The sequence below is a fragment of the Suricata suricatta genome, chromosome 14 (assembly GCF_006229205.1).
Source record: "Suricata suricatta isolate VVHF042 chromosome 14, meerkat_22Aug2017_6uvM2_HiC, whole genome shotgun sequence".
NCBI classification, from domain to species: domain Eukaryota; kingdom Metazoa; phylum Chordata; class Mammalia; order Carnivora; family Herpestidae; genus Suricata; species Suricata suricatta.
This window is the reverse complement of record NC_043713.1, coordinates 62,382,747-62,397,121: the sequence shown is the minus strand read 5'-3', so window position 1 is coordinate 62,397,121 and position 14,375 is coordinate 62,382,747. Positions and strand designations below refer to the sequence as shown.

The 14,375-nt window shown below is 50.5% G+C and overlaps 1 protein-coding gene across 2 annotated transcripts in view; it reads right to left on the bottom strand.

Moving 5' to 3' along the window:
* Positions 1–10,058, bottom strand: part of DGCR8 (DGCR8 microprocessor complex subunit) — a 30,137-nt gene extending 20,079 nt beyond the window's left edge. Inside the window, exons 1-9 of one of the 2 annotated variants that reach the window (XM_029922915.1) lie at positions 9,486–10,057; positions 8,717–9,390; positions 8,084–8,243; positions 5,738–5,880; positions 5,297–5,579; positions 3,229–3,426; positions 2,871–2,972; positions 2,007–2,105; positions 282–364 (exon numbers count right to left, since the gene is read on the bottom strand). In XM_029922915.1, the coding sequence (XP_029778775.1) occupies positions 282–364; positions 2,007–2,105; positions 2,871–2,972; positions 3,229–3,426; positions 5,297–5,579; positions 5,738–5,880; positions 8,084–8,243; positions 8,717–9,379 (1,731 nt within the window). In that variant the 5' untranslated portion in view covers positions 9,380–9,390; positions 9,486–10,057. Of the gene's footprint in view, positions 1–281; positions 365–2,006; positions 2,106–2,870; positions 2,973–3,228; positions 3,427–5,296; positions 5,580–5,737; positions 5,881–8,083; positions 8,244–8,716 lie in introns of both variants that reach the window. The other variant, XM_029922914.1, reaches the window with a different exon arrangement.
* Between the last annotated feature and the right edge of the window lie 4,317 nt (positions 10,059–14,375).

The window sequence follows — 14,375 nt, the reverse complement described above, 5'->3', positions numbered from 1 at the left end:
TCAGGGGAAAGATGACAAACTTCCAAATACACTTATATGCACGTTCTTTACCACCCACTGCAAGACACAGGACAAAAATCTCTGACAAAAATAACACCTTTCCCCCGGCTTGCACAAAGACAAGATAGTTTCCCCTTTTAATGAAATTTGAATGAAACAAAATCACCTAGAGCTTGGGTGATTACATCGTTGAGCATAAACTGCACTCATGGGGGGGCGGGGGGGGTGCAGATACTGCACTGAAGCCACAGCTCCAGACAGGCCAGGATCATGACACTCACCTCAAGCTCTTCACTGTCTTTGGGCTTTTCCTCAGAGGTCTGTTTGACAAAGTCAGGGATAAGGATCTCCAGCGTAGCTCGGGCTATGAAAAGAAAACCCCCAAGGGTGAGGGCTCAGGCCCAGCTTGCTTCCTGACTCCGGAGCAAGCTACATGCAGGCTCCTATGTGGGCCAGAGTCCCCAGGCTCAGAGGGAAGCAAGGATCCTGGGGAACGGCAGCACTTCAAAGGCAGAGAAAGTAGAGGACGGAGGTGGAGGTGCACACCCTAAGCAAAGGAGGCCATGGGCAAGCACTAAGACTGTGGGCAGCCTTGTTGAGCCACACCAAGCCGTGCGCACTCATGCCCCAAGGTATTCGTGGCTGCCTGGGCAGGAGAAATCTAGGTTTCAGAGAAAGTATAGTGGTGCCATGTAGGCAAATGGCTCAGCAGAACCCAAGTCAAGGAGTGAGGCCTGAGGATGGAGCAGGCTGCTGTGAGTGCAGCAAGGAAAAGCAGAGATTGGATGGATACTTTGGAGAAAGTATCTGCAGGATGGAGCAGGGGGATGGCTCGATGCCGAGCACAGGTTTCTGAGTGAGCAGGGCTGCCACTCACCACTGAGGTGGTGAAGTGGGGGGTGTTGCAGAACAGGGGAGGACCAAAAGTCTGACCCTGTAGAGTTGCAGGTGCTGGCAAGACATCCAAGTTAGGTATCTAGAGAGCAGCTGGGGTCTGGACAGAGGAAGTGGATCTTTGCACGTAGGGAGAGCAGAGCATCACTGCCAAGACGTTTCCACTCCCACAGTGGGCCCCACTATGCAGGTTATCTGCCCCATGACCTTGGCAGCACCGGTTTGAAATAAAAAAAGGCTTTTGGCGGTATCTCTCTAAAATGGACAGCAGGCCTTCAGGGAGAACTCGTTGAGTGAGCGAGCCCGGCAAGGAAAGGACAGAAAGTAATGTATTCTCCCCATCATGCTCAGCATACATCGCGAAAGAAAGCAACTCCAAAGGAAAACTGTGAGTCACATAAGTGAAAGTACTTCCACCACCCCTGAGACCTGGTGAGAATGTGATAAACTGATATGTTTCATGCTTTGTACAGGGCAGACAGAGCTGCTTTGGAAGACACCACAACAGAGGCAGAAACCTAAAGAATGGAACTATGGGCACCAGGGCCTGGGTACACCCATCATGTAACCTGCAATGTGCTCTACTCCCAAGAAGAGGTCAAGTAATCCTAATGGTGAGGCAGAACAGCTTCCATTTTACCCAGAAACGTAGGCTTTCCGAGGGATCTGACAGGCTATGTTCAGTGAATGGCAGTTTGAAGGACTCAAGAAATCATCCTCACATACGTCAAAACCACTCAAGGAGACTGCTGACAGCATATGTATCCAACTGCTTGTCATCTAGCATGCCCACATTTTGCTCAGTTTAAATAGAAACCCGTTCTAGCATGTATGCTAGGCACAGCCTAATCAGCTCTGTGAGTGGTGGGGACAAGGGTGGGAGATTCTGGCCCAGCCTCCACCAAGCAGAGATGGGTTGCACTTTCTACTTTTATTTCTCACACTTTACTTCCTCTATTTGAGTCTTTCCCAAAGAGCACATAGTTTTTAAAAAGCCAAGGTAGATGATTACCTAAATAAAGGATTTGCTCCACCCCCAGCCCTCCCCAGCCAAGGAAAGAGGCAAACACTGTAAGCACCATGGGTCTCTGTCACCCAAACAGGCACATTACCAGCTTTATTCTTCGCAAGTTTTTTGCTGCTTGCAGTTCCAGATCCATAGGTCACACCATCAATGGTCACCGAGGCACCAAAAGGCTCACTTGGGTTCTCTTAAAATTAAAATTATTGTTTTAAAAATACATGCCAAGACATTAAAAGCGTGCATGCATGCATACATATAATCTGCTGGCACCAACAGACAACGTAGGGTCAGGGCTACTGCTGGAGGGCAGAGACAGGGGCTCCCTGAGGCATGGAGACGGGGCTGAGGGTTGGTCAGCAGGCAAAGAGCATGCCAGGAAAATTGACGGACACAGGAGACGACAGGTTCATAAGCTGAAGGCAAAACAGGAGGCCAGAGGCCAAGCTGGGATAGGGATCAATGTCTGTGAAAGATGGACAAAGCACTGTGAGCAGCAGAGACGCACAGATGCAATAAGTCCAAGAAATGACATGAAAAATAAGGAGTGACTCCTAAGTTCAGGCTTCCAAGGGAAAGACAAACTGGTTTTCACGAAGGTGTGATGAGGATGGCCACAGGAGATAGCTGATGGGAAGTGTAGGCCTGAGGCCACTTCATCCATCTGGAGGCAAGTGGAGACACAGCAAGGGAGGCCTTCCTTGGGGCAAGGAAGGAACGGAAGTTGGGGATGGGGGAAGCATGGATAATGGAAAGGGAAGCAGAGGCCCTGGCCCTCAGAAGGGGCACACTGCTGTGAAAATGACCTGCCTACCTATTGCCCGCTTCTCCCTGCCCTGCCTTTTCATTCTATCCCAACAGAGTGGGGTTAATGGTCGGTTTCAGCCTCCCAGCCATGACCCCAGTGAGGTGTAGGATTCTTCAGGGCTGAGATGAGGGTGGAGATCAAACTTACCACATTCAAAGAAATTATAAACAGGGCGGACCTTGAGAACACGCTGCATGTACTCGTGCAGGATGCAGACCTCGGACTTCCCGTTGGGGTTAATGACAAACTCTGTGACAAGAAGGCCTATCTCAGCAACAGTGTTAAAACCTGCCGCAACCCAGCACTTAGGACCCGGCACCACCAAGTTAGCGACTCACTGAATTAGGGGCTTACCACCATGAACACAGCGCACCTCTGCATTCACAGGGTAAACATAAGCATTGAAGTAAATGTAACTCACTCACAAAGCATACAGTCTAAGACCAACAAGTGAAAAACAACTAGTTTAATCTACCAATGATGAAATTTACAAGCCCCAACTCACCTTTCTTTGTGGGTGCATCCTGCACAGACAGAGTGATGAGCTTCTGATTGGCTGGCAAAATGGGCCTCTCAGACTCAGCCTGTTTCCGTTTCATTTCTCGGTTAAACTGCCGCCGCTCAGCCCACGTCCTGAATTTCTTCACAGTGACTTGCTCAAAGTCAAAACGCTTTTCCAGGTAGCTCCGAAATTCCTCAAGATCTGTGCAGATTTACCAGAAAACAAAACTGCTAATTTCCAACATAAGAATCATGTTTTCTCTGCCCAGTGAGTGGGGCAGCAATGGGCTGCCCAGCAAACAGGTCCCACCATGCCATCCCCATTTTCTTTCTCCCTTTCCTTTGAAAGAGCAAAGAAAGCAAAGAACCCAGTCCCTCCACTCTGCCAGCTGAAATTACTCAAGTTACAAACTTCTGGGATATTCTTTTAGTTTATCTGAAACAAGAACAATAAGAAAAAGAGGGGGGAAAATAGCTTTAAAAACAAAGAACCAGAGATGGCCTTCAAGTCTTTTCTCCTTGTATCAAAACAGGTACCACAGCAGCCGAAGCACCCACTGCACACCTTGGGACTCTCCCCTCTGGCACCCTGGCCCCAAGCACACTTAGCAACACACGCAGGCGGCCTGGGCACCTGTCATGCCTCGCCCCACATAGTCCATGGCCCATCCCAACTGTTCACCACCCACCCCCCCCACTCAGTGAAGTTCCCAGGGCCTCTTGCTTTTACTGTTGCACCCACTACTCCTCTCTCTCCCAAGACATCCTAGAGGGTCATGTCAGCCTAACTGGTTTCTTACTCAAGTGTAAACCCTGAAGCAGGGACTGTCGTGGCTCACGGCCAGCCCTAAGAGCAGCATTGACAGAAGCAGAGGGAGGAGTTCAGTATGTGAAGATTGAGAAATACATGGTTAAAACACACAGCTGTGAAACAATGTACCTGCACCCACTTAATTATGCACCAAAACCACATATTTCTTTACATGTAAATGCAGGGAAGTGAGCCTACAAGCAAGTACAAATCAAGTGATCAACCTCTCCCGTGGAAGTGAAGTTAGAAATGAAAAGCAGGTGTTTTCACAAAAACAGGAACATATTTAGGTGTTATGTGTGCCTAAAAGATAGTATGAAGAAAGAAACCTTACAATAAAGCCTGAAAGCAAAAGCTGCCTTCCAGCCAGGTCCTGAAAAAAGCCTCAACACACTGACAGAAGATAGGGAAGGCTAACATGGATAGGGAGGGAGGCAACAGGCAAGCAGGTGTGGGGAGATGGCAGTCTGTCCACTGGGGAAGCTGGGGGTCAGTGACACATCTTGCCCTTCCCCAGATGCCTCTCTCCGTAGAGGCCTCCCCTCTCTGAGACACCCTCCCCTTCCTCAGCGGTGGTGCTATCCCTACCCAGCTCTTCCAGGCTCCTCACACATAAGAGTTACAAGACAGGCTGAGCAGCAATATTGACAATATCTAAATAGCAATTACTAAAAATCCTCAAAAATACAAAGTCCTCTTTGAAAAGATTCAGCAGGTGGGCTGAGACAGGTTTGCCACCACTATAGAGCCAAACTAAGACTTGAATAGGGAGGCCTATTCAAGAAAAGAGAAACACCAACATACAGCCAAAAACAATTGTGGGATTGAAGCAGGAAATGTCCACAGAATAGTGGCTATCTCCCCATGCTGAGTCCACGGATTGAGGAAGTTCACTCTGAGCACGACAAGATAAATCGACACTGTCAGGAGAGCACATCCTGCTGAAAAACCAGGATTTCAGGAAAGATCACAAAAGTGACCTGAGATAAAGGCTGATCTGCACTGACTGTAGCCACCTCCATGGCAGCACTGGCCATGGTGGGGCCTTCAGACCCAGGCAGGTTCTAAGATCAGGGAGACAGGCCTTTCTAGCCACTTAAAGAGTGGACAGAGGACCCCAGAAGTCCCTTCCTCACAGACAAAACCAGCAAAAGGTGGCCTTCAGCAGGAGGAATGTGACCGCAGAGAAGGTGTGGAATGCAGCCACATCCCTGCAGATGGGTTCCTACCAGCAAGGAAGAAGTTCATCCCAGAAACTTACCAACTGATTCATCTTTGCACACCTCCACCTTTGCCTTCACCTGACCCAGGGCCCCAGGGGCAGCCTCAGCCCCCAGCGGGTCCTTCTCATCCGGGGGGCCTGAGTCAGCTCCCATGGAGTCGGGCTCTTCCAGTGGGAACTCCAGCTCCGCAGATCGGCTTAAGGGCTTGACAGGGGACACTTCCCCACTGGGGGCAAGCTCACTGCTTTGCTCTCTTTCCTCATTGTCCTTCATTTTCTTATAATGCAGACAGGGAATGCTACTCAGAGGAGGATCGTGTTTCTGTGGATAGTGAAATTGCAACACAGATTATAAGGATGACCCCAAAAGTCTGAACATCTGATGCCTTCCACCTGCCTCTTCTTGGCTACGATGCAGGTGCAATGTGTGTTTGGTCTGCAAACTTACAAGACTAAATTCATGACTGATGCATCCCCTACCCGTATGCTTCCCGTTCCCAGGAAGTACGGCCTGGACCAGGTGACCACCCGAGACTCTCTATGTAGGTACACGGGGACTCCGGAGTTATGGAATGTCATGATCCATCCATCAGGCAACGGTTCCGTAGGAGGACGGCCACGACCTGCATAAGACAAGAGCATCCCACAATCACTTCAAAAACGCTGAGTTGTAGAGAAATCTTCAAAATCACAACATATGACAGACAAGAACAGTAAGGTCAACCAAGATCTGAAAAACACCTCTAAGAACTAAAAGAGTAGGGGAGTACCCCGCCCTGAGACAGCCTGTCCCAGCCCCTTCTGCCACTCAGCACCTCCCATGCACGAAACTCTGCTCTCAATTGTTGTGTTTATTTATCTAGCTCTAGCCCATAGAATCTAAGTCCCTCCTCAACACAGGAAGCTGTCCACCTTGTTTGCTGCTATACTCTTGGGCCTAGAACAGCACGTGGTGCACGAAGGAGCCCAGGATGAAGTTCTATAAGACACAAGCCCTAGCCTCAGCTGCTGCCTGCACAACTATGGGCATCAAGGGCATTAATTCCTCACTGCCTGCCTTAGCTGTGGCCAGAGGCATCCCAGGGGCTGAGTTAACTTTGCTAATAAATTCCATGTCTGTCCATCACTGCTCCCTGTGCCTGTCTGTGACTGAATAACATGCCTTAATTGTAGCTGAGCTGCACGCTCTCACCAGGATAAGAAACAACATACAATTGACAAATTTCTAAATCAATTCTTGCTTTACATGCAGTCATAGAAAAACTCAAGACTTGTTATCCACTTGACACCTACCACTGACAGGCCTGGTTCCTGGGAAAAGCACAAATATTTAATTGAAAATTAATTTGCAAGTACTGAGATCAAGTAAGAAATTTAGAAACATAAGGAAAAAACCAAATAAAATCTAAAAATATACACACGATAAAATGGCACCAGAGACTCTCATGGAAAATGGAGTGGTATTAAGTACCAGGTCCCTACCTAGCAGTACTAACCCCTGGCCTGATATCAGAACATGGCAATACATGGCAATACTGGCAGGTGCATCTGGGCCACTCATCTGTGACAACTAGCAGTCATAAAGTTGGCTCAGCTATCTGAAGTGCTCACATGCAGCTCACACGCAGCCTGTGAGCATAAGCCCCATGCTGCAGCTCCTGGGAGGCTGCACTGTGGGGCAGGCTGCCAGGTGAGGTGGAAAAGGCTGTAGAGAGAAACGCACAGGAGTGCCTGGTGCAGGATGGCTGAGTGGCGTGCCTACAGTCATGGCCAGGCATATTATGAACCTGTGGGCCACTCAAGATGGACAGGGCTTTGTCTGCTCAGATTGCTGAAACCACAGAAAGAATGCAAAAGCAATTCTCTAAAAGCACCAAAGTAAAGGCTGCCCCCACATCCCTTCTTCCCAGAAGCTGAGGCCCCAGGCTTATCCCTGTCTACAGCTAATAAACCCAGCATCCATCCTGTTCCAACCACTAGTTAACCCGGGCAGAAGTTGTGGGATGGCAGAAGTACAGGTTTGAGAGCCCTGGGGTGCCAGGTGGTCTGGGCAGTGGGCACATGTTTGAAGGAGGATGGTTCCGTCTGACAACGGTGAAGCAGTGCTGGCTGCTGCAGGGTCCACTCTGCAGTGTGAGACAGGACACCACCTGCCTCGCGAATTCCTCCCGTCACACCACTTTCTGCACCCGAGCCCCCAGCCTAAGGTCTCAATCAACTGTGTGCCCAAGTTCCCAAACATCTGTTCAGCCCCTTTCCACTGCCTAATCTCCACCTGGACACTCACAGGGACCTCCAGGCCAGAAAAGCTAGAAACTGACATTCACTTCTCTTAGACCTGTACTGCACTGGCAAACCAGCAACACAGGCATGACTCTGGGTGCCTCCCAACTCCTCCCACCACCCCCAAAACCAAGTGCAGCTTTGCAAAACCTCTGCCTCTACCGAATGTAGAACCCAGACTGCGACCATCACCTGCCACGGTGCTGTACCTGCCTCTGTCCTCTGCTTCCACACCTTCCAGTTGCCCATCTTGTCATCTTCCAGCATACAACATTCCCTCCTCACTCCATCAGAAGGGCTCCCCACTCCTCTCCACAATACCAGGTGCTCTGTGGTGTGTGTATCCACAGCAGACAGCCCAACCTGCACCTGGGTCGTCATGTATCTGTTACATCCTTGTGTCTTGTCTGCTTCACCGTTGTCAGACGGAACCATCCTCCTTCAAACATGTGCCCACTGCCCAGACCACCTGGCACCCCAGGGCTCTCAAACCTGTACTTCTGCCATCCCACAAACATACTACTTTCTGACTGACTGACTTACTTTTTAGCACGGTTTTAATCTTGGTCATCATTGGCTGCACACTTGTCTCTCCATCAGATGGATGGTCACTGTCTCCTCCGTATTTCTCTTCCATCCGCCTCTTTTTGGGAGCACAAAGGCCCTCTTCCAGCAGAGCATCGACATCGTTGTCAAAATCATCCTGCAAAACATGCTGTTCAGACACCATGGCCCCCTAAGCCCGCGTTCCTGTACCGTAGGCAAATTTAACAGCATTAGTGAGAACAGACACAGAAAGGAGGCACTCTCAAGTGGGGCCTAGGTATGCCTTTATGTTGTGAGATCATCTGAAAAACAAACAGGATAAAACTGACAACTACAACCAACATGCTTGACGCTTGGTACAGGTGCACACCCCACCAGGAAGCGCTTCTCAGTAGCACCTTCCAACTCAGATTGCATAAAGAGTACAAGGTCGACTGCTCAGCCAAACCTTTGGAAAACTTAAAAACCTGGGCTTCTTACAGCTTTTTCTTTTCCACATTAACGTCATTCCACCTCATATGGGTTTTTTTTTTCTCCTCTGCAACATCAGCTTTCAAAAGATGCTGCAGTTCCCAACACCTCTCTTTGGGTTTTGCTAAGAGTGCGCCAAAGGAGGGGTCGCCGACATACCTCATAGGAGAAGTTCAAGGCCTCTTCATCCACTCTGTCTCTCTGCACGATTGCTTTAGCCGTGAACCCGCCTGCTCCTTCTTCATCTAGCTCCAAATTGTCAGTAAAATCTTCTAACTCATCGAGCACTGCGTACTCCACTCTCTTTTCCTGATCCAGCTCATTCTCCTCATCCTTCTTATCAGCACTCTCACCCCCTACACCTACCCCGTTCCCAACACTCCCGCCAAAGGGACAAGCATGCACGTCTCCACTGACAGGGCTAAGGGCCAGACCGCACTCTGCGCGAGCGTCGCGCTCCACTCCTGTGTACAGCACCTTCCTGTCCTTACTCCTGCAGCTCTCAGTAAAGCTCACGCTAATCTTTACATCCTTAAGCAACTTAAGGTCAGGGGAGAACTTCCGGACCGCAGGTGCGTGCCGGGCGGTGCGCGGGCTGTGGCCACTACAGTTCGGGTCTATGAGGAGGCGGGCCTTAGAGAAGGATCCTTTGGAGAGAAGAGAAGCTCCGTAGAAGTTGAATGGGTCCTCAGCAGGGGATTCGGCCTGTCCATCACCACCAGAGCCAACGTCCATTACCTCTGCATCACTGGACGTTTGCAGGGGAGGTGGTGGAGACTGTTCACGGGGCAGCGCTTGGAGGGGGCAAGCTCGGTTCTCCATCACTGCTTCTCCTGCGGGCTCACGCGGGAGAGAGGGACTCTCATATGTCTCCATAGTAAAAGTGGTTAAGACTATTTTAAAAGACCAGAGTTTTAAAAAACCTTACATAAATCTATACAGCTAACATGCACAAGTCCGTTGAGACCCGGATGCCGTCCTGCCCGTGCTGCACACGCTGGCGGCTTAGTCAAGCTGGCCACATTGCTCTTTTCATTAATGTAGACAGCTTTTAGAACCACTGCCTCAATTATTGGAAATCACAATGCACTCAGCTTAAATGACTGACGACTAAGCGAGTCTGTCTTCATGCCAAAGTGGCACCTTTCTTCTTCCACCTGCAAAGAGATTTAAAAACATCATCACAAAATGACAGAAACCTCCTGCTTCCCTGGTACTGAGAGTCAAGCACTATTTACAGTGTAGTAAAGAACTTAAAATACTACTGCCTTAGAGAATCTTCTAGGCTTCAAAACAAACTAGCTCTATGTTTTTCCTTCAAAACCTGAGTTATAATTTAACTCCAAAATTAAATATATTAATTGTCCACTGTAATTCCTACTTCAGAAGCACAAAAACAGTATCACTTTAACACTCAAAAAAGACTTTAAAAAACTAGGCTAAGCTTCACCGCAGCATTCCCCTAACTCAGTTTATTAGGTAAGCATGCTCGCGGTGCAAGGCTGCCCTTTCCAGAACACACACAAGGTGTGTGGCCTCCCTCTGGCCATCAGAGCGACATGGATCCACTCACCTGCTAGGGCTGGGTCAGTCAGAGGGCGAGTGCGAGACCCTCAGCTCAACTCTGCAGCACTAGGGCCTCAGAGATACGGCCAGGTGCACTGCTACCCAGGGACCCCAAGGCTCTCCTGGGCCCACAAGGTGGCACGTGAACCAGGACAATGATGCAGCGTGCTGAGGTCGCCAGAAGTGGCGTGGTTCTGTTCCCGGTAGAGGAGGGGGTGGTGGCTGTGGGGAAGGGAACCTGGCCAGGGTCGGTCAGGGGAGTCTCAGGAGACAGCTGGAGCCAAGGCACAGGAAGTCCTGGGTGCCATCTGGAGCCTGGCTCCATCCTGGGAGCAATAAGGAGCCACCAAGGGTCAAGTGATTCGCATATCACAACTCAGTCCCTATTTGAAAAGGGGGACTGACAGCTGTGCCAGGCCCAGTGCCTATGCCCAAGGCATAGAGGGCAGTCCTCCAAGCCAGAGGACAAAAGTGTGAAAGAGGCTCTGCTGTTAGGGCTGGAGGCCTCAAGAACAGTGAAGACACAGAACTGACCACACTGCTGACCGGGCAGAGGTGGAGAGCAGAGACAAGAGGGAACTGAAGGTGAATGAGGCTTCTCCCCTGGAGGCGCCCACATGTTCCAGTATTCAGGCAGAGGCCTGCAGAGGAGAATGGATGGAGCCTCCAGGCAGACCTGTCCAACAGGTGCTGAGGCCGCAGCTCAAGCTGTGACTGACCAGAAACAGAAGGCCAGAACACATTGGCGAGGTGGTAGTCGCCAAAATCACAGGAGAGAGGCTGCCCAGAGAAGCAACACAGACCAAGAAGAGGGTTGAGGATGCCACTCTGGGAAGCTTCCCTTCAGAGAAAGGACAACAAAAAGGATGACATGAAAAGGCAGGTCAGAGGAACAATCCAAAAACCCAGAGGTCCGCAGGAGGGCCAGGCATCAAAGCAGGAGAAGCACGTGCAGACGCAAATGTGTATGCACACACTCTTCCACACCATGCTGACACACACGCATGAACATGCCATGCACATGGGTGCAGATATGCACATGCATGCCCATGCCCACACAGGGCAGCCTGACTGATTGCATGGATAGAACAGAAGACAGCAGACATCACACATTTAAGAAGTTTACAGTGAAGGAGTAGAGCGTGGTGGTTGTACTTTCACGGAGACGCAACACAAAAACCAGAGATTTGTTTAGATTTAGTTAATTCATTCAATTAATACTGACTGGCCATCTACTCTAAGGGATGTACTACCACAAACAAGAAACAAGGTCCCTACCACCTAGATGCAGTTGGAAGGGCCATGGCCGCTGAGCTGTCACTCTGATTCCTAGATTCTAAGATGACCTTACATTTCTGAATTCAGTGGGAATTTAACACAATACGACCCCACAAAGGTGTATCTGTCAAAAGTGCTAAAGATCAAGGGAATACAGCATGCAGATAACAAGATTCAGAACTGCAGTAAACACTAAGGTGGCTGCAGCACAACAGACATGAGCAGCACCAAGTAGAATTAAGGCCAGTCTCCCGGCAACCAACAAAGATCATTTCAGAGAAGGACAAACAGGTCAGCATGTTCAGTACTAAAGAACACAGATAAAGACCAGGACCTAATCCCTCAGCCTCTGGTAGGTCTGCAGAGAATTTAGCAAAAACCTATCTGTGATTCTGGGGGCTGAAAATGGCAGGGAGAGGGAGGGTTGAAAACAACGCGTGGTATGGGTGATACAGGATGAGGACACCTGCCACCATGTTAAAAGGCCAAGCAGCTGCCAGGATCAAAACACAAAGCAAAGATGATAATGACAATAATGCAGGGAGCCCTGGAAGAGAGTAGGGTCAGAGAGCTGTAGAGAAAGAGAATGTTTTTTCCCTGGGAGATCAGGAAAGCCTGCCCAGCCCTGGGGGGGGGGGGGGGGGACAGCAGCTCAAGGTTCAGAGCTCACAGTGGGGCAGTCCTGGGCAAGTACCTTACTTTCCCTTGTAAGCTTGTTCTACTCATTCAACAAGTGTTTAGCTGAATGCTTTCCATGTGGCACATGTACCATTCTAGATACTAAGGGCACAAAACAGACAAAATCTCTGCCCCATAGAGCTCACATTTTAGCAGGAGAGATGGACAAACAACTAAGAAAAGGTGAGAAATATTCAAGAGAAAACAAAGCAAGGAGTTGGGGGAGGGGAAGCAGCTTCAAAAAGGGCAGACAGTGAAGGCTACAAGGCCAGAATCTCTTCTGCTAGGCTGCAGAAGAGTGAGCTAGGTGGGTGGGAGGAGGGGACATTCCAGGTAACAGAGAAGAACAAAAGCCCTGGAGTAGAAATGTAGTGTAGTGCGGCAGGCAAAAGCAGTGTTCTGAAGGGGAGTGAGACAAGAACTGTAGCCCTTATCTTGAGAGAGGGGCCACTGGACAGGAGGGTCCAAGCAGTGAGGTCACATAATCCAAGGACAGCAGTGGTAGCCAACACTCAGCCAGGCCCGGTTCTAAGAGTGTTAGGCATTCTCACAAAGCACTGAGAGAGCTTAAAGACAAAAAGCTTAGGCAACTTGCTCAAGGTCACACAGCTAGAAAGTAGTGAAGTTCCTTTACCACCCAGGCTAGTTGGTTTCCCTCCTCAGTTCCTTGGTTTTATACTATCTTACAGTTTAAGACACAGTTTTCTGTGTCCAGAAAACCTACCATGGGTGAGTAGAGGGAAGAGCAAGAGTGAGAGCAAAGAGAAGAGTTCAAAGGCTCACCAGGCAGTTCAGAGTAGCATGATAAGCGGGAGGCAGTAAGCAATGGTCCTGAGTGTTGCACAGATGCCTAAGAGAGGAATCCAGGTGACTCTAAACTCAAGAACAGAGCTATCCTGCATTGAGGAGGTGAAGGCAGCATGAGAAATGTGGGGTGGGTGAAGATCAGTTTTGGACATGGCTACCTGACATCAAAGTAACATGGAGATGTGAAAGAGGCAGCAGCTCAGAAGAGAGGCCTGAGCTGGAGAAGGCAACGGGAGACGTCAAGGAGCAGGCATTAGAGCCAAGAACCTGGATGAGATGACCAGAGCGGGGAGGGCAGCTATTATGAGGGACCAAGACCTGGCAAAGATTCAGGCTTCCTTACCCCCAAGGTCACAGCCAGATTACAAAGCCATCCCCAGGAAGTGCCCTACAGAGTGCCTGGCCGTAAAAGGGCTCAGAGTAAATCCCGCCATCGGCCTCACTACTGCTTCCGCTGACCCAACACATGGACGTAAACCTTGCTTGCCAAATGGGCTGTGAGCCATCAGGAGACTCGCAGCAGGCGCCCCTGGGTCCCTGGTACATGGGGTAAAACCAACAGGCTTGGACAGCCCCCTTCACTGAAGTCCACTTGCTGGGTTGGCATCAAGGGAGCAGCTGTGATGTCCAGTGCTGGGGCTGCTGCCTTTCGGTCAAGCCTTTCACACTGCAGCCTCCCGCCCAACCCAGCAGCAGTATGACCTCATCCATTCCTTTTGTCATCCTCCAACAGACCTCACATCCAGTACTCACAGGCGCACCGCTGACTGGCCATTCACTCTCATTGGTGAGGGACAGCCTGCAGCAGGGTTTGAGCCAGTCTGCTGGAAGCCCCATGACTGGGAGTCCAGTCTGCGGCCAGGAAACAGAGGGTCTCCACCTGGTGGTTGGCCTCACACAGTCACCAGCCCTAGCCTGGACTGCCGTGCATCAGGTAACAAGGAACATGCAAGCATGCAGAACAGCAAACCAAATTCCTACCATGAGCAACCCAAGTCCATCGAATGATACTTGACAGGTATGACTAGCAACAGGTTGCCCCGTTCCGTTTATTTTTACCACGACCATTGTTACAACAAAACCACAATCCGCTTATCTACGTGACACTCAATCCATGAGCATTTGGTGGAGAAAAAGACTTTGGGCGACTTCTCAGACTGCCCAAACTGTTACCCCGGCAGGGTCCTGGGCGAACACTACTCGTGTTCATACCTTTCCCGCCTGAAAGCTACGCTACAGCTTCGGGCCCACAGCGCAAGAGGCTTCTTTACACTAGGGCTGTTTACCCGGGCGGGAGAGCGACCGGCGTCGGCGCCACCTGGGCCTGGGGCCCGCCCCCCCACAACCCCCAACGGCGGGACCTCCGCCCCGCGTTCTGAGGCCCGCGGCCATGATGCTTCACAAAGGCCGGGACTCTGCGTGGCTGCCCCGCCTTGCGCCCTCCCGCCCGGCCCCGCCTCGCCGCCCGGCCCCGCCTCGCCGCCCGGGC